At 38.9% G+C, this 18,648-nt stretch overlaps 3 protein-coding genes across 11 annotated transcripts in view; 1 reads left to right on the top strand and 2 right to left on the bottom strand.

Annotated features, from left to right (window-relative positions):
• stpg1 (sperm-tail PG-rich repeat containing 1) overlaps positions 1-1,967 on the bottom strand; it is a 3,367-nt gene extending 1,400 nt beyond the window's left edge. The window contains exons 1-7 of one of the 2 annotated variants that reach the window (XM_034893010.1): positions 1,717-1,967; positions 1,517-1,641; positions 1,335-1,436; positions 792-971; positions 593-701; positions 310-478; positions 34-224 (exon numbers count right to left, since the gene is read on the bottom strand). In XM_034893010.1, the coding sequence (XP_034748901.1) occupies positions 34-224; positions 310-478; positions 593-701; positions 792-971; positions 1,335-1,436; positions 1,517-1,641; positions 1,717-1,747 (907 nt within the window). In that variant the 5' untranslated portion in view covers positions 1,748-1,967. Of the gene's footprint in view, positions 1-33; positions 225-309; positions 479-592; positions 702-791; positions 972-1,334; positions 1,437-1,516; positions 1,645-1,716 lie in introns of both variants that reach the window. The other variant, XM_034893009.1, reaches the window with a different exon arrangement.
• meaf6 (MYST/Esa1-associated factor 6) overlaps positions 1,865-18,648 on the top strand; it is a 19,892-nt gene continuing 3,108 nt past the window's right edge. Inside the window, exons 1-8 of one of the 3 annotated variants that reach the window (XR_004659480.1) lie at positions 1,865-2,104; positions 2,947-3,062; positions 3,697-3,784; positions 3,882-3,927; positions 4,057-4,249; positions 4,778-4,807; positions 5,285-5,318; positions 5,720-5,838. Coding sequence is in view for 2 of the 3 variants with exons in the window: in XM_034893013.1 (XP_034748904.1) it covers positions 2,015-2,104; positions 2,947-3,062; positions 3,697-3,784; positions 3,882-3,927; positions 4,057-4,249; positions 4,778-4,807; positions 5,285-5,318; positions 5,720-5,734 (612 nt within the window). In the remaining variant the exon portion in view is untranslated. Of the gene's footprint in view, positions 2,105-2,946; positions 3,063-3,696; positions 3,785-3,881; positions 3,928-4,056; positions 4,250-4,777; positions 4,808-5,284; positions 5,319-5,719; positions 6,166-18,648 lie in introns of those variants that run through there. The other 2 variants (XM_034893013.1, XM_034893014.1) reach the window with 2 other exon arrangements.
• The window catches only part of LOC117957336 (four and a half LIM domains protein 3-like), a 17,605-nt gene continuing 12,141 nt past the window's right edge, over positions 13,185-18,648 (bottom strand). For all 6 annotated transcript variants that reach the window (XM_034893003.1, XM_034893005.1, XM_034893007.1 and 3 more), the window contains exons 3-6: positions 17,785-17,959; positions 16,749-16,918; positions 15,325-15,511; positions 13,185-13,860 (exon numbers count right to left, since the gene is read on the bottom strand). In XM_034893003.1, coding sequence (XP_034748894.1) covers positions 13,709-13,860; positions 15,325-15,511; positions 16,749-16,918; positions 17,785-17,959 — 684 coding nt within the window. In that variant the 3' untranslated portion in view covers positions 13,185-13,708. The remainder of the gene's footprint in view (positions 13,861-15,324; positions 15,512-16,748; positions 16,919-17,784; positions 17,960-18,648) is intronic.

Genomic DNA, 18,648 nt, shown 5'->3' with positions numbered 1-18,648 from the left:
GAGAGAGAGAGGATTTGTTTTCTTAAGAATTACCTGGACCTGGTTTCATGTCCGCTTGTGGGTTTTGGGGTATCCTTTCAGTTCTAGATGCAAACGCAGCAGTGGGCATGGGACGCTTAGACAAGCCGGTATGATCCCCTATGTCATACTGCCCAGGGCCTGGCAAGGGAGGGTCCTTAGGGACAATCAAAGGAGGCGCTGATATTGCCGAATAATATCCCCTCCTTGAAACACAGTTAACAGAATTTACATTTTTAGACAAACATTTAGACACATAACCAAAGCGATAAATATTGTGCGTTTACTCACGGCAGGACGGTTCTCTTCACCGGTGCAGGGGTCTGATGGGGACTGTAGGCTCCTGGGCCTGGTACATGGTTGTCCAACAGAGGAAGGATTCTCTGGGTTTTTGATTTGAAGGGGGCCAAGATTGCCTTGGAGCTTTGCTGGACGGTGTGGCTGGTCACCTCATAGTGGCCTTTAACAAATGTATGATGTATAATGTAAATAACATGCATACAATTAAGAAAAAAAAATGGATGAGATGAGATTATGCATGCATGCAGACGTTAGAGGAAAAAGAGCTAATTACATGGTGACGGCCCATTTTTGTTTAGGTAAAAACTGTGGCGTCCAGTTTTTGACAGGAAAATTGATGTACCAACAACTGTAGAGAATCTTTCTCTACAACCACAACTGACCTGTCCATACAGAAGACACAAACAGCTGAACATTAACTACAAGATCCCCAAAGAAGTCTTTAAAGCAACATACATAATTTACATACATACATCATATTGATTTGGGGCTGGAGTTTTGTGCTTCGGGCCATCCAGCTGCACAGCCACAGGCAACCTGAACACCCTGGAGACGCCAATGTTGAAGTTATTCTTGTCTGTTAAGGAGCTCTGCAGGTTGTATGCATTTGGTCCTGGGATGCCTCTCTTTGGGTTACTAGAAGCCCTGGCAGTCTATTGGAGAGGATGCTATGTTATAATAAGCTCCTGCTTGTGTTTTTATATATTTTTTAGTTTATTCACAGGCAATCAGCAGATTATAAAAGGGCCATAATATACCACTGATTTCACGTTATCTTTACTTTGTGCAGGAATTTGGTAGTAATGTTGGAAAACATTTACAGACATTTATGTCAAATTAGTAAAACATTTAAATGAATAACAGATTAAATAAAATATGAGACAAGATTTTAAATAAGTATGCCTTTTTGTAACATGACCTCATATAATATGTATAATCCTATGACCCTGGCTGTGATGGCTCTGCTCAGCATGCACCTGAAATCAGTGTAGGCCACTTGACTTAGGGGACCTGACCTTGGATGCAACAAAGCCTGTGGTGCCTTTCTTTGAGAAGGAAGGACTTTGGACTTCAGCACTGGAAATAAAGTCATAGCTGCCTGGTCCTGGATTTTCATTCTGAAACAAAACACATTTTTATGTTTATATTGAATTTTTTTTAGCTGATACTTTATAGTAGTAGTTCAGAGAGTCCCTACCAGACAGACTTGTGAAGGGAATCTCCTAGCTTGAGATGAAAAACCTTTCTTTTCTGTATCTGTTATCACCACTCTTTGGTATTGTGTTGGTATTGAAGTTGAAACGGTGTAAGACGTGATCCTATCTGCTTTAAAATCAAAAAAATAATACTATTATAGTTATTAGCTAAAAGTGAAATAAAGTTTTCACATAGACTCACTTTTATTCAGTCCTCGGTACATGTTGCCCATGGTTCAGTTGGTTAAAACGTAGAAAGTCAGTAAATCTGAAGCCGTGTTAAAACTCCACACAAACCGTGTTGCTATAATAGACAGTTATAGAAGAAATGTTGCTATGGCGCATTGATGTATTGCTATGGTGACGTAAAAACAGAGCAGTGGTTTGAGCTGAAGTTCTGTTGTGGTCCTTTAGCCCCATCTCTTGGTAACATCGTTGTCCATCAGGCGCTTTATACCAACCCGCCTCTGTTTTGTTTCTAGCAGATAGCCCCATCCATCATGGCGATGCATGCGAAGGCGACTCCGCCACAGATCCCCGACACCCGCCGGGAGCTCGCCGAACTAGTGAAGAGGAAACAAGAACTCGCTGTGAGTCTAAGTTACCACATTATTGTCAAATATGATAAAGGCATTGATTGTGTTTTACCATGCAGGAATACAGCTAACTTTAATCTCATCGTTTGCTAGTTGAGGCCTGGCTAAGTGCTAAGCTAATGATAGCAGTTGCTAACGGTGGCTATCTCTTGGCAGTTCACTCTAGCTTGTTAAGCTAGTAGCTCCTGCTAACTAGGCTAGCTATTTTAGCTGCTGTTAAGGCAATATGGTAGAGAGCGCAACATTATCATTACTCCAGCTATCTCACGTCGACTCTTTTCGCAATGTTTAATTAAAATACTCAAGTATTGCTAGCTTCTCGACTACATTTCATTTCCAAAAAATATTTCCGTTTGTTTGCTCACATGTAGGCTTTGCTGCAGCCTATGTGCTAATTAGCTAGCTTAAGCTACAATTTAGCCGCCGCCCGGTTGGCAGAGTTCTCGCGGTATGTTCTTCCTCATCCAGCTCATTGGTGCATTAACGCCACCTTCTGCTCCGGAGTGTTTATGACAATATGACAGACAATACACTTACAATCTGATTCCCTTAAAGATGAATAAACAAATAAAATGTAAAATATAAACACACACCATAACCTACATTGTATCCTCCATGCTGTAGCTATAACCTAATACTTGTCCTTATTCATCATATCTACACAAAAAACACTTAACAGTAGACTGCCCAGGCAAAGTAATGTGAATTCCTGCACCCCTAATTTCCTTATTACTCTTTGGGGTACAACTCAACTACATGCTCTGATCATCTGTGCACAGTATTTATACATTTCGCACAATGTATTTAAGTTTCTGTCTATTTTTTTTTAACCATAGGAGACACTGGTAAATTTGGAAAGACAAATATACGCATTTGAAGGCAGCTACCTAGAAGACACCCAGATGTACGGCAACATCATCAGAGGATGGGACCGATATCTTACCAACCAAAAGTAAGTATCACACATTACTCTCGGGCTGTGTATAGAAGAGAAGAAAAAAGGAAAACATTCAATGGCAGGAAGGGAATTTTACAGCGCACGTGGCACAAGGCACGTGTTTACTGAAAACCAGAATTTTTTTATATTGCTATAAGATGAAATCGGACTAGAAAATGGTTCAACGCTGTCGAAGTGTCATGAAATTAAAGGGATGGTTTGGAGGGTCTTTTGCACCATCACCTCAAACCAAACAACCCCCCATATACTTTTTAACCTTGGTCTAACAATGGGCGGGTTAGTGCTGTCAGCTGAATGGCTTAGTGCAGGCACTAATGGAACCAAACGTGTATCTGATAAATTACCCCAAAAATAATGCCCAAAATGTTACCAAAATTCTACAGTAGTACAAATAGGTTTTGTTTGGTTCCATTTGCGCCTGCACTAAGCCATTTAGCTAATGGCACTTACTTGCCCAATGTAAGACCAAGGGAAAAAAGTATATGGGGGGGGGGGGGGGGTTGTTTGGCTCGACCCTAGGGTGACATTACTCCAAACCATCCCTTTTAATGAGCAGGTGCATGGTGGTAACTTTGTCATTCCACTTGATCACAAGTTACTTACCACCCATATTTCTTTAATTTATCAGGAACTCCAATAGTAAGACTGATAGAAGGAATAGGAAATTCAAGGAAGCAGAGCGTTTATTCAGCAAGTCATCTGTCACGTCAGTTGCAGTAAGTCCCTCTCTCACTTTACTTTTTCACACAATGTATTGGTTTCTCATTCCCATGACATCTACTAATGCAGCTGCACTCTTGTTTTGATTTACAGGCGGTATGTGCACTCGGTGGAATACCTGATCACATGAATGAAAAACGTGAGTTTTTTTTTATTTTATATTTTTAACTTTCTCAAGCCAAGCAGCTTTGGAAACATTTTTCCATCAGTCTTTAGTACTTTCTGACACCCTAGTTTGTGCTGTTGTTTGGTTTTTTGGCCCCGCCAGGTGAGGCAGGTAGCGGCACGGAAAGCGACGCCTCTCCAGATCTCCAGAACCAAGAGAATGAGCCTAGCCAGGAGGACACCGAAGATGTGGACTCAACACTGCAGGACCTAAAGCCTCAGAAAGCTGCCTCCTCCTCCTCCTCAGGCAGCCATCACGGCAGCCACAAGAAAAGAAAGAACAAAAACAGACACAGGTACATAATGAAGATGCATTGTGTCAGCTGTTTAATCTATGCTTCTTTTTTCTTCCAATAGTAATTGACATCCAATTTCAGGATTTCTTGATTAGGAAGCTGAGTCCATTAATAGCTGATCAGTATGTTTACATGCACCTCATACTTTTTTTTTCGCCTTTTAATATATATGTATAAAAATCTTTTTGGGAACCTTTCATATTTGACTGGATCTGACACACTGACTTAAGAGCGTGTAAACAAACAGTTCTGACTGGTTGTATTGACTAGAATTGTTTACACTTGCAATATTTAATGTGGCTGTTTGGGTTTACCACCTATTTAATGTCAACATGTTTTTCCTGATCGAGGTTTTACTGTTCTAACCACATAGTAACACAGCAGGTGCTCCACCTAACGTGCTGTGACAGAGTGGTTCTCTCGCTCTGTAAAGTCCGGACTGCAGTATTATGTAGACGTAGGGCTTTAGACTCAGGTTGGTGAACTAACAGTTGCTGCTCTCTTCCTTCCCCTAATGCTGCCCCCCAGTCCTTCTGCCATGTTTGATTATGACTTTGAGTAAGTCTGAATTTTACTTTCTGCTCCTGTGGTATTTACATCATGCCTGCTGTAAACCCCATCCTCAATTCTTCCACCGTTTCCCTTGTTTTTTGTCTGCTTCTGTTGACCTAGACTTTGAGTTCAAGCCTGCTAGATATTCGGTCATACTGCATGTCCAACACTTTATCATTTGAATGCATATCAGCATCCAGCACGCTGATGTCTGATTAGATTTGCTTGCTTGTTACTGGGGTATTTTCATATCTTTCTGACCCACGATTCATTTCAAGTGTGTTTCCCCAACTCCAGCAATCAAATAAAACATTGCTGGAGTTGTCAGATGCTGACCTGGCTTCAGAATTGTGCACAAACAAGAACCAACACATGCTTGTTGTGGGCTTCATGATACAGTAGTGGTAAAGCTTACCATAATTCCCATCAAAACCAGTTTTATGATCTTATTGATATCTAATGTTGCTTTTGTTTTTGTTACAGATTTGACATGAAGGTTAACAAGAAACCCAGAGCTGTAAGTTGAGTTTTTATTTTGTCTAACAAAACTGTTATTTGGGCTGAAAGTATCAATTACTTACATTGGTGACTAAATATATTTAGTTATAACATATTTTGTTATTTTCTCGCATAATCTTTGTCTACAAAATGGCAGGAAATAATGACAATGGTTATAATTTCCCACAGTCCAAAACCCAAAGATATATACTATCATGTATTACAAATAAAAGCATTGAAGCATCCTCACACAAATCTTGAGTAATTTTTGCTAAACAAATGACTCAAAAGATTTTTTAATAATTAAAATAGATGCTGATTTTGATTGTCTAGCAATGGATAAGTCTAGTTTTTGTTACAGCTTCTGGCTGGTGTCTTTACCTTAATTGTTCTTATTCTTTGTCTTCGGTCCTCCTGCAGGACTATTCAACTTAACAAAGACCATTGGGACCCCTGGACACACATGCGGAGGATACCTGTAGAGAAACATAAGATTTTTTTGGACTTTATGAACTTTGTATGCCTTTTTTCTCTCAGTTGTCATATTTTCAGCCTGTACTGTATGTATTGATTGAACCCCCCCCCCCCCACCTTTGGTCATGGTTAAGGTTTTGACCTACCAAGTATGTAGAAATATGGTGTTGCATGTTACTTTAGGCCTGATGAGGCCCACCTCCAGTAACACACCATTTTGTAAAGTGTTAAAAAAAATTGTATTTATTATGCAGTTAATTTCCCATTGTAAGGAAACTGTTTTTTTTTCTTTTTCTCTTAGTGTCACATAATTGTATAACCCCTGAGTAACCCGGATTCTTTTATTACATGGTTTACACAGTTTTGGATAAAATAAAATACGTGAATATGTTTTTGTTATTTCTTAAAAGTGCTTTGGGTCCCTCATTACAGCAGTTAGGATTATTGGATGTTGTGAAGCAGATGATAGGTCACTGCTGGCTGCAACAATCAGCCTGAATCTAGCTTTTCTTGTGTTATTCACTGGCAGATGTTGCATGTGAAACTTTGTGAAATTGTTGGATGTTCCCTCACCTCCATAAAGTTATATTATGAAATAGTTTTTAAGAGTCCAAATATAACTGTTTTCCTTGCTAATATACAGAATAGCCAGCAAATTCTTTTCTGACATTTTGTTTTATGAAAATAGTTACTAAAATAAACAGGCGCCCCAGAGTACAAGCTGCTGACAGCACCGTGTGTCCTGGGTTTTTTCAGTGGTAAACTTTAAAATATATATATATATAAAAATGCTCTTAACAAGTAAATGATTGAAGCACTTAAAGTGTTTTCTTTTATACTATTTGGTACATTTTTTTGAGAAAATTGCAGCTTTATGAGGTTAGCATGTAGTATCCCAATTCATCACTAGGCAGCGCCAAAACACATGCTTGACCATACTGTAAATAATGACATGCACACACAGTTTGATACTTTACATATTCATATTTATCTACCTGTTTAGATTCGGCATTTAGCTGCAGTCAAGATTGTAATTGTATTGTATGCAATATAAATAGCAAAATGTTACCCATAGCAAAAAGATGTTAAACAATGTTCCTCCCAAAAGAAAAAAAAAGGAACGAAAAGACAAATGCATGAAACGTTAAAAACAGACAAATGATTAATTAATGATTAGGACTACTGTTTGTGAGTTTAAATGTATCATTTTTTTAGGTAAAAGCAAGATTGAGAAGTATAAGCTAACCAAATGAGAACAAAACAAGAAGTATATGACCCTGTTTAAAACTTCTGATCTTTTGATTCCATTGTAATAAAAACTGATAGAACTTTATATAAAATACTCCCAATCATATCAATGGGAGGGGAATTTAAATATAAAAGGGAAAATGGTAAAGATATCCATCCAACATCAAATAAGCATTTACTATTTACTTTTAGCAATATCTTCAGGCATTTTAGGAAATTCTCCTTTGCTTCATGCCACTATTTAAAAAGATCAAAACCATTCTTGTATCTGTCAATAGCATATAAAGCTAGAGTCAGCAGGTTAGCATTAAGACATGAAAGAGCATATTTCCCAAAATGTGAAACTATTCTGATAAGGCTGTTTTAGTGAGCCATTGCTCTATTCTGCCTTTTTGGATCTATGGATTAAGAACATGCATTTAAAAGCTCCTTCAGGGGGAAGGGAGCACATAAACATGCACACATGATGAAGAGGCTGACTGGGAGGGGTCCATCCCTGGGACGCCCTCCTTGGTTTAAGGCTGCATCCCAGAGTCACGTTTCATCTGGTGTGAATGACACAACTTTGTATTTTTTACTGCTCTATATTGTATGTAGCCTATTGAAGCTTTTTTGTTTTTGTATAGAAATTTGTGATTCCCAGAGTAGGAATCCAATGAACTTGGTGAATCCAAACACCTAGGGAGTTTTAATACACTATTGCAGAGACATGAATGCATGGTGACTGCAATCCTTTTACGAGTATGGCAGGATGCTGCATCATAAATAGTAAAGATTAATTTAATTACCAAATAAACAAAAACAAACTCACAACATCCGGTCACATCTACTCATATGACGACACCAAAGCAATCAAAATCACATCGGCGATCAACAGGCTTCCCCACAAATTACAACCAAGCTCCTGGTTGCTCAACAACACACGTGCCACCACGCACACACAAGGGCACAGCGGCTACAGCTCAAAGCTCTAAAACCAGCGGTCACTATCTAAAGCAAGCAGTAAAGCTAGTACATTTATTTTACTAAAATGCAGAAAAATCCATCCATCCAAAAGCTTACCAAAAGCTGCTCATCATTTGAAGAAAAAGGACATCCACATTTCTTTCGTTATCTTTACTACTAAAACTCGAAACCAACTTCAACTAGCCATACTGCTACAGTTATGTGATGCTAGCTAGTTTTGCTTCTCGGCCACCATACTAACTGGTCCGAAAAAGAATACGCCCAACAGGGAAAACTCGAAATTTGATTGGCTAAAGAATATGACAATCAACAACATTGTCCCTTTTGACCAAACAGAAGGGGTCACTTGAAATTCTGAAGGCCTCAGAGTAGATTTGTCACCCGGAGACAGCACAGAGGGGAAATCTGATTGGATGGAGCTCTAATTTATTGTATCCACTGGATGTCGAGCAATTAAATTACGGTAACAGGCTTGAGGTAACAAACTTTGTAAAATACATATGAAAATAATAAATCTATAAATGATTATGTTCATATATTTTAGAAATTCATATTTATAGTTTTCAGATTTCTTTCTGAATCACTTACAGAAGGACCCCAAACCACCCCACCGTATGCATATACTAGTCTAATTTATTATTGACAGAGAAATCAATCACAAAATATCACAATGACAATGTGGAGTAGCCAAATCCGAATTGGCATCCGTTATGAGAGCTGCAGCACATCTGCGGATTTAACATTTTAGCAGATTTGGATCGCGGGGGCATGGCGATGGTAATGTTATTATTGATGTAAATTAGCAGCAGGCTAGCCTAGACTAACCCGACCCAGGTTGAGTCTGATGAAAACCAGCGGACTGCCCGGTTCAACTCTGAGATTTTCACTCATGTGTGCATTGCGCTGTGAAGGAATGACGTAATGTTTGTTACATCAAATGCTGCAACAACTCGCCCGCGCCCCACGCCGTTGTAAAGCGTTGTCTGTAGCCGGTTGTGCTTCGCACGTGTGGGATTCTGAAACGTCCTTAAATTCGGGAATTGTCTTTCTTTATTCAAAGTCAAAAATATGCCATAGTAGTGCTACTTTTTTGTGGGTTGGTGATGTAGGCTATGTCCCATTTTAGAGACACCAAAGCTCCGCTTCTCTCGCGGCAAAAGCCTTAATGCTTCTTAAACCCAGATAGTTTACAATATCTTTTGCATTTCTTATCCAAAACACGTCACACTTAACACTGCTCTTACTCGTGAGCGTAGCAAGACACCTGTCAAGTTTGAAATCCATTGGACTAACGGTTCGAGAGATATGCGCAAAACACACACACACACGCTGATAGACAGACGTTCCTGTAATTTATAGATGATGAGGTTTGGAGACACGCAGCACATTTTTCTTGAAGCGGTATTATTTCCTCGTCTCCTCCCATGTCTCCTTCAGACATCCAACACATGAGACCAGGGTTACATTTCAGCCAGTGACTCACTCACAAGTCACATTCAACGTCGCCAACTACGTAATGTAATCTGGCTGAAAACTCACACACTCACACCAGAACACATTCCACATGTTTAACCTTGGGGTGTGTGAGTAATGAGGCATGAATGTACAATGTGTGTTTCACCACTTAAATAAGAAATCTTTGTTTCGTTTCCCGTCACTTCAGGAAATTAACTGGAAATAACTGACCAAGGCAAAACTTTAATTGAGCTGTTGGAAGGCAAACAGGATTCCTGCAGTTAAACTGAAATGACTCAGCTTTATTAAAGGTCATACAGCTGTATGGCCTTTAATATACTTTTGAGTTGTTAATTCATCTTCGTTCTTGACATACTGTAGATACATGTAGCCTGCTGAACTGGGACTCCCCCAGGACTCAACAACTTCTTTGTTCATATTGGTAATATTAATCGTTTGTTGCAATTTGACAGAATTAAGGCCAAACAAAAGAATAAAAACAACAAAATCATCCAAAACATGCAGATTTAGCTAGGACAATTATATAGAAAATAAAATAACGAAAACATATAAATACACATTCATATAATATCTGAATAAATTCAGGCTGATTCTTAAATGTAGCTAGCTACAGGTAGAAACATTCCACATAATTCAGACTCCAAAAACGTAATTCATCAGGGAGCGCACCACTTCACACACTTGTTACTCTGATGTCTAAATACAAGTTTTTTTAAATACATAAAAAACAGTTGTTGTATTTTACCAATAACCACAGCATGCGATAGCATAGGCAAGTCTTTATGCATGCTAACAATACCTTGCTAACACATGGTAACACTGTAGATAGACTCACATATACCTTCACCAGTTATTGCAATATTTACCAATTTATTTGATTTATTTCACACGATGTACTCGGGCATTCTCCACCGTGTTGTTCCCCTTATCGTCGTTTATAAAAGAGGCAACCAAGGGCCTCCACGCAACTACTTGGCCTATGACATTGCCACCTAGTGGCTAAAATAACAAACTCAAAATGGACCTTCTGCCAGCAAACAAACATCAAAACAAAACAAACAAACCAATGCAACCAGTGCCTGTAGGTAACTCGGAATAAATGTGATGGGGGTTACATCAGATCCACCGCCCGGCTAACACACATTGTGGGTGTCTCCTGGGAAGCTCCGTATTGAATGATTTTTGTGTGTGTTGTGGGCTCGCGGTCAGTCAAGTCTCTGCCCCACTATGAAATAACAACAGCTTTAAATAATGCTACCTTCAGAAGAAAGTCAGAAAGTGAATCATTGCAAACAACATTTCCTCCCTGCTGACCTTTACTGGAACTGTCTAATCTGCTTGTGTTGTTTATCATATATGGTGTTGTTGTTACAGCTTCAACAATAAAGGGCAGTCACAGTGTGATAAAAACCCTGAGTTGTGGTTATATCTTCTAAACTTAAATATTCTTAAAACATACAAACATACAACAATGAACTTTTTCCAAATTGCATCTAAAGAATAAAAAACAGGTGAAAAAGAATTTAGATGATAAACCACGTACATCCCTGTAAACAGTTTTCACTGGAGCTATGTTCAACCAAAGAAATAGGCCCCATGTAAACTGTTTACAGTCAGGTCAGTGAATTAAACAAAGTAAGACACAGTTTCTAAAATAGATGCTTTTTAGTTTTAAATGTTGTGAGCAGCACAAATAACTTCCACTTCCACTTTACATTGGTATAGCGGCAGAAAGTGAGATGGAACCAGGGACATTAAAAAGAATTAACCTGACTAGAAACCACAAGGATTTGATGACTGGTATACTTTAAGTTTAACTGGCAATCAGCATTCAAAAGTTAAAACAGGATATTCAGGGAATTCCTGTTGATACATAGAGTCATCTAAAGGCTTTAAGAAATATGCAGAAGAAATGCAGTTGAAGCTGCTGGGTCTCAAGCGAGGCGTAGCAGCCCTTTCCTTCTTCTGTGGTCAGTCAGTCAGAGTAATGTCTAATTGCTTTAACAGCCTCCACCAGCAGGATCCAGCTGAGTTTGAGTCCCCATGCAACCACTGAGCGGGTTGACGTGAAATCTTTTCTATTCACTGAGGAGCTTCAACCCAATCCTTCCTCCTTTGCGTCCTCCTCCTGGGACCAAACAAGACATGTTCGCCTAGATCCTCGCAAACAAGGTCAAACATATTTCAGGAAGAGTCATGGGAAAAGCTCAAACAAATAAGAGCACCACATGGCACTTTTATTTTTCATCTGGACTTAATCTTGTGATAGGATTTTAACGGGATATAAAGTGCATGTTTGTTGCAGCAAGTCAACACTTTTACACTGAGTCTTAAATGATGATCAAAAGCAGGAAGTAACAGGAATGTATTTCACTTTTTGACAGCTACATTTCTCAGTTTACGAGGGAGTACCACCAGGCGCCTGGAGTGAGAAGAGGCGGCCATATTTTCACATTAGCGCCTGTCAAGGCAAACTAAACAGGCCAAATCCATACATTTTTTTCAATATTATGTTCTTATTGTTGACGTTATATAGGATTTATATTTAGACACTATATATTTATATTTATATGTATCACTCTACATGCTCTGCAAACCCATATAAGCATTAAAGCATTTATTAATTTTAATTCATATCAATAATAACTCAACTTTTTCAGTGTTTTTAATTGTTTCTGTGCTGTATTCTTTTTAAGCTGTTAATTTTGCACGTAGATTTGTACTACAGTGTACTGTGGTGTGACAATAAAGATATCTTGAATCTTTATTTATATTTTATTTAAATTCTGAAATACATTTTTAAATCATCTTAACCAAAAGTCCACTAAATAGCTTTTTCTGGAGTTTAGGAACTTTCTTGACTTAACTGGACGTTCAATTTTATTTTGCCATACTGTTTTCAAGGTCACAAATGAACTTTAAGACTAAATATATATTTCATATTAAAAAATTTGTGCTGCTTCACAAAAGAATGCATCTTTATTTATTTTAATGAAATATCTCTGGACACTTTAAAGGCAAGAAAGTGCACGTACCAGGTATTTTAGTTAGCATTAAGACCATAGAAACAAAAGTAACATAGGTCAAAATCACTTCAATGGAGCCTTTCAACCAGCCTGTCCTAAACTACATCCTCTTGTCAGCTGTTCCCTCCTCCCGAAACGGACACTAGCCTGGCAGAGCACAACACAGTCAGAGCAGTTCAGTAGAGGTTCTGAACTGTAAATATTTATTTTGCAAGTAATACTAAGAGAAAGTCTGCATGGGACGACCCACAGAAAACCATCTTTGGGAAAGCGGCGATAAGGTTTTTTTAAAGGAGTCTTCTCTAAGATTTTTAGTTATCTTTCTTTTTAGATAGTTTAAGATGATGTAATGTTTTCAAAGTATCAGCGAAAGGAACATTTACTTTCAGCTCCTTGATACACCTCACAAGAGAAATTAAGATTTTTGTGTGGCTTGATAATTGGTTTTCAATGAGACTACAAACACTCTTGTGTACAAAGAGCAACCTTTGAGGCATAATTTATGACTAGTTTTGCACAATTTCTTTCACATTCTGAGTGTATTGTAAATAGAAAATAGGCACAGCTGTCTGATGCAGGGAACTAATGCTGCAGGCTAACTGACCCCTACTGTGCATTATGAGATGTATTGTGCATGTGAACGTTCATATTGACAAATACCGTAGGTCATTGATTAAATAATTCATACACCACCCTTCTGTTATATGACATTTATTAGTATTATTGCTTGTACGCTAGTAAAGGTTTTTTTTTTAAGCTGAAAAGAAAAGAATATATGTTTTACAACAATTCAATTTCAACAAACAATTTACATAAAGCAAGTAGTAGAAAAAGAAGAAGGGCAGTTTTATAAATTGTAATTTTCTATTAAAAGAATAAATATTTTGCCAAGCGTTGGTCATAACATTAAAATTTTGGTTCTGTCTAGCAGTCATGAAAAAAAGTGTTTAACAAGGTTTACACTTAGGTTTTAGTCTTTGATGTGCAATACATCCAATAAAGAAAAACAAATACATCTAGGACACTTTTTAATTCATACAAAAAATGTCAATGTGCTAAAGATTGACGAGAGTTTTGAGTGTATATATTGAGCTATAAGCTTAACACTGTGAGGGAATTAGTAATATTGCAGTGTTCATGTGAAGGGCTGAGCTTTAGAAGTTTCTTTCTGCTAGTGTCAGCAGCGTTTGATATTTACTGCGGGTGTGGTCAGTGGCGGTCAGTCGTCGTTGTTGCAGTCTGTACACAGAATGTTGTCGCGGTCGGGGAAGAAACCGGAGCCGACCAGCGACACGGAGCAACGTGAACACTTAAAGCACGGCTGGTGCCACTGCCGGTCCTCGAAAGAAACATACTTCCCATCTCCAAACCCTAAGAGACACAAATACAACACATGAGCAACTTATGAAGGAATGTTTTACTAGTGGTGGAACTTTTAATAACAGCCTGAGCAGTATTGCGGAAACAACATAAATAAATTCAAGATAACATCAGCAGTTGGCAGAAACATTAAGAAAGCACTGCCAGTTCTGTCAAACTGCTGGTATTCCAGTTCATAGTTGTGGTTAAAAACATCTAATTAACGTTCTCATTTTAACTCTGGCCTGTAGACTTTCTTTGTAAATACTAGAGGTGAGATAAAGATATTGGACCTGTTGAACCTGTATTTTCTTGTTTTAAATGTTCTTGCTCCTCTTGTGTTCACTTGAAGCCACAATGCGAATAGTTTTTATGTTTTATTTATTATAGTAGTATTAGACAAACCTGGTGGAATCTGGTTCAGTTCTGTGGTTTGTTTTCAGGATGCTTGTCTACACACAGTGTCCTTAAAGCATCTTCAGAGGTTTAAAGTGAGTTTCAGCTCATTGTTTAGCTGTCTGGCCTGAAACGTTATAGCTCTGGTTCCCTCTCATTGCTCTCATGTTGTCGTTTTCCGTGGCAGCAGACAGCTATTTTCAGTGAGAAGCTCTAAAACCCCACTGTACACTACGTGCTCAGCACCAAACCGCAGACAGACACAGCTAACGACCAGCTGGTTAACATGGTTGAGCATTTAGCAGATAAAGAGACAAATATTTTCCTCAGGAGTTGGTGGAGACCAAAAACAGAGTTAATAATGGACTTATATTTATCAGGTGGACAGAAACATGACTCCATCTGACACACAAAAATATAGTAGCTTTAATTTTTAGTGAAAGGCTCCGCCATTCCCGAGTAGAATTCAAATTGTCTGTATACACGTGAAGGTTTCACAGACCACATGATATCCAGTACGTTCTAATTTAATTTCAGTGATATCAGCCCCCCTACACACTGTTAACTTGCCTAACCAATTATCAAAACTGCATAAAGTCAGGTACCCAGATAGGTCAGTTGGTAGAGCGGGCACCCTTATATAGAGGTTTACTCCTCGACGCAGCGGGCCTGGGTTTGACTCCGACCAGCAGCCCTCTGCTACATGTCATTCCCCCTCTCTCTCCCCTTTCATCACTTCCGCTGTCCTGTCAATAAAGAACTAAAAAATTGCATAAAGTCCTGCTAGTTTGCTCTAACAGCGGGCACAACACGGTGGGACTTTTATTCTGAAGTCATTTCTTTGGACAATGGGAGGAAACTAAACACAAAAAGAGGATCTATGCAAACTTTTTAAAAACAGAAAAAGCATCTGAACCAAGATTTAAATCCTGACTCACCTCACTGCCTATACCTGTTTGTTGATGATAATTGTTTTGACATGTTATCACTAGTCAATAGTCGAGACAGACAGGAATCACAAGGAGAACATGGGAGACAACCCCAGACAGAATTGAACTTGGTCCTGTACTCTCCACTGACCTGTGATGGCCGTGTTGCAGCCAGCACACTTTTTGGCATACAGGCTGCTGAAACACTTGACGCAGTACGGACTCTCCCCCTGCGAGGTGAAGGGTTGGCCAGCCAGCGGCGCTTTGCAGCCCGTGCAGAGAAAACACTCTTTGTGCCACACCTCGTCCTTGTAGGTCACCCCACCTTTAGTCAGAGCCTGCACGACACAAGCACAAACCCTATCAGTAAAATGTGACAATTTAAAAAAATTCGGTGGTATTCTAGTAACTGCTCATGCTCACTACTCAGTTGTTCATATATTTTACCCACTGTTTATCCTACAATCTTATATTATTATTATTATAATAATAATAATAATAATAATAATAATTATTATTATTATTATTCAGTATAAAACCTTTACCCTACTGTATTGTGGTACATTATCAATTGTTCACAAACAATTCAGGTTTAAAAAGAAAATGATAATCATATCTAATTCATGACACCTAATCAATGTGTCTGTCATCTGATGATCACATGTATCTGTGTTGCTTTATCCTCCTGCATTCAAGTCATTGAAATAAACCAGACATTTAAAGATGTCCTTATGAGCTCTGGGAAAGAGTGATGGACGGATTCTTTTCTTTTGTTCTGTTCTGTTGCAGCAACCAAATTTCTTTGCTGTGAATCAAAGGTTTACAGTGCTGCTTATAAGTTTATGAAACCATGCTAAAGTTGACTAAAAATATCTTCATGCCTTAATTTAAAAAAACATAGAAATAATCCAACCTTTAAGAAGAAATAAAATAGCCCCCCACCATCACAAACCTTTCACCATGTGGTACTTTCCATAAAATAATTTCTCAATGCAAAACAAATCAACTATTAGGCTAACTTATATAAAACCATGTCAGTTGCTAGGTATGGTGAAGGGTGTGTGATGATGTGGGGATATTTTAATTCCAAAGGCCAAGGGAACTTTATCATTGACATTTTCCTTCTGTCAGGGACAGAACTGATTGAGTGTACCTGGGGTACACTGTTGGAAAAGTGCACGAAAAATCAGCTGCAAGGGGCCAGATAAAAGCTAAAAGTAAAAATATCATTGTAATTTTCCTTCTGTCAGGGACAGAACTGAGTGACATCTGAAAAAATTAAATTTCTTATGCTGCACTGTAACTTTTATTCTTGTGTTTTATTTGTCTATTTTGTTTTTATGTGTTTTATATGCTTATAATTTTTAACTGTTTGTACTTGTGTTTTATCTGTTAAACTGATTTTGTGTAAAGCACTTTGAATTGCCCTGTTGCTGAAATGTGCTAAATGTTAAAAATGTTAAAAAAGAATTCAGTCAACTTTAGCGTGGGTTTATAACTTATGAGCACCACTGTATCTTATCTTAAATAATTAATTGGAAAAGTTCAGATAGATTGATCAAGATCCTGGTTCACCTTTTTGCAGTGGCTGCACTGAGGAGCAACCCTGCCCTCGTAGCACGGCACACAGTAGTAGTTGTTGTTGTCTGGGATGAAGGCCTCTGCCCCGATTGGCTTCTCACAGCCGTGACACATAAAACAGTCCTCGTGCCACGTGGAGCCGCCGTACTCCAACAGCCTTGATCCTGTCAGGAGTAAAAGAAAAGGAGCAGATGAGAATTGAAATTGAGATGTTTGTGAATGTTTGAGACTTTGAGCTGGAATGAAATCTGATAGCGTATACACAGTGAAGACAAAAGAGATGATTCATTGTGACAGCTAAACCTGTTCTTACATAGCTCTCCTGCACTGTATAATTACTTCAGCTTATCTTGCATCAAAACAATCTGGCCAGCAGTAACAAAGCAATGATTTAGCTGGCATCGTAACACTGCTTTTTATTTATTTTACAATTTTAACCATTTCAGATGGTCTGTTTGTCCACTCCCATAGAAAACATATGCTTCACTGCAGATGTTTATAAAAGTCAGGAGCCAGTCATGCCTCTAAGTAACTTTAATCACTGGCCTTGTTTTATGACTTTTGGGACCTAAACTGAAGCCCGAAGGCATGACGGTGTTTGGAACTTGAACTTGGCTGCACTTTTAAGAAAATAGGGGAGAGGGCAGCAGTTTTTAAAGCCATTCCAGGCTGAGCAGAAATTGAAGAAAATTACTGCTGAGTTCAGAAAAGAACTGGTGAGTTATGATATCCCACACTACCCACAGGCCCGGGTAATTTTCAGTCATCCGACACCACTGCCGCATTTGTGTCGTCACAGCGAAGCTGAAAACCCTGCAGGGAGAGATTTTCAGCAAAGCATGAAACAATCATGCTGTCACATCTAAGCTGTCACACCCTGGATAACAAAAACCCATTAGCCTTTTTTTTCCCTGATAAGACTGTGTGTGAATTTTCTAACTTTTTAAGCGATTACTCAAGGATCCAACTAGGTTTGTGAACTTGGTGTTGGAGGAATACAAGTGATGCAACCAGTCTTTATCATCACTACCTGGCATGACTATCTTGTCGCAGGACACACACTTGGAGGAATACTCGCTGCAGTAGCAGTCGCTGCACACCAGGACATCCTCCTGGCTGGTGAATGGCTCGTCTGCCAGAGAGCGGTCGCAGTGAAAACAGCGGAAACAGTGCGCGTGGTAATGTCTGTTCTCATAGAAGAGCTCCTAGAGGAAGAAGAGAGTCAAACTGAGCACTGAGGAACCAGTAAAATCAGACAGGCTCAAAATGGCCTTATAATAAAAAACTTAAAATGTCAAAGGTTATAGATAAAAGGCCTAAAAAAGTTTAATTTGTTATTGGTAAAACACATCCTTGCTCAATCGAATACAAGCAGAGGTCTTTCCTTTACTGTATTAGTTGGGATGGATAATGTTAGCAAATGGACACTGTAGTATGTGTGTTAATCTGCACCCAAAAATAATCCCCCCAAAAACTACAGTGCCCAGGTGTTTGAGGGTGTCCCTTAGTATAGTTCATAGTGACTTATTTCTAAAGATTTATGTCTTCAGTAGGAACTAACCCGGGTGCAGGACAGGAAGTCGAGCAAAGAAACAATTTAAAACATCCGGTTACTTTTCAAAATAAAATAGACCGTGCTGACGGCGGATCAAATTTCTCTGCACTACACCTTTAAAACACGGCACAGAGTTGTTTCCTCTCTACTCCTCTGGATGGAAACAAACGTTGTTTGTTGTTGGATTTGTGGTTCTATTCTATATGAATTTGCGAGATCTCATAGATCCTTGTGACTTCAGCTGTCAGTCATGGCCGCAGCCGTTCCGCAACAAATCCGGACCTGGTGGGCGTTGATGGACGGCGGAGCACGGAGCCGACACACAGCAGAGCCGATCCG

This window comes from Etheostoma cragini, chromosome 14 (assembly GCF_013103735.1).
Source record: "Etheostoma cragini isolate CJK2018 chromosome 14, CSU_Ecrag_1.0, whole genome shotgun sequence".
Taxonomy (NCBI): domain Eukaryota; kingdom Metazoa; phylum Chordata; class Actinopteri; order Perciformes; family Percidae; genus Etheostoma; species Etheostoma cragini.
This window is presented reverse-complemented; position numbering and strand designations above follow the sequence as displayed.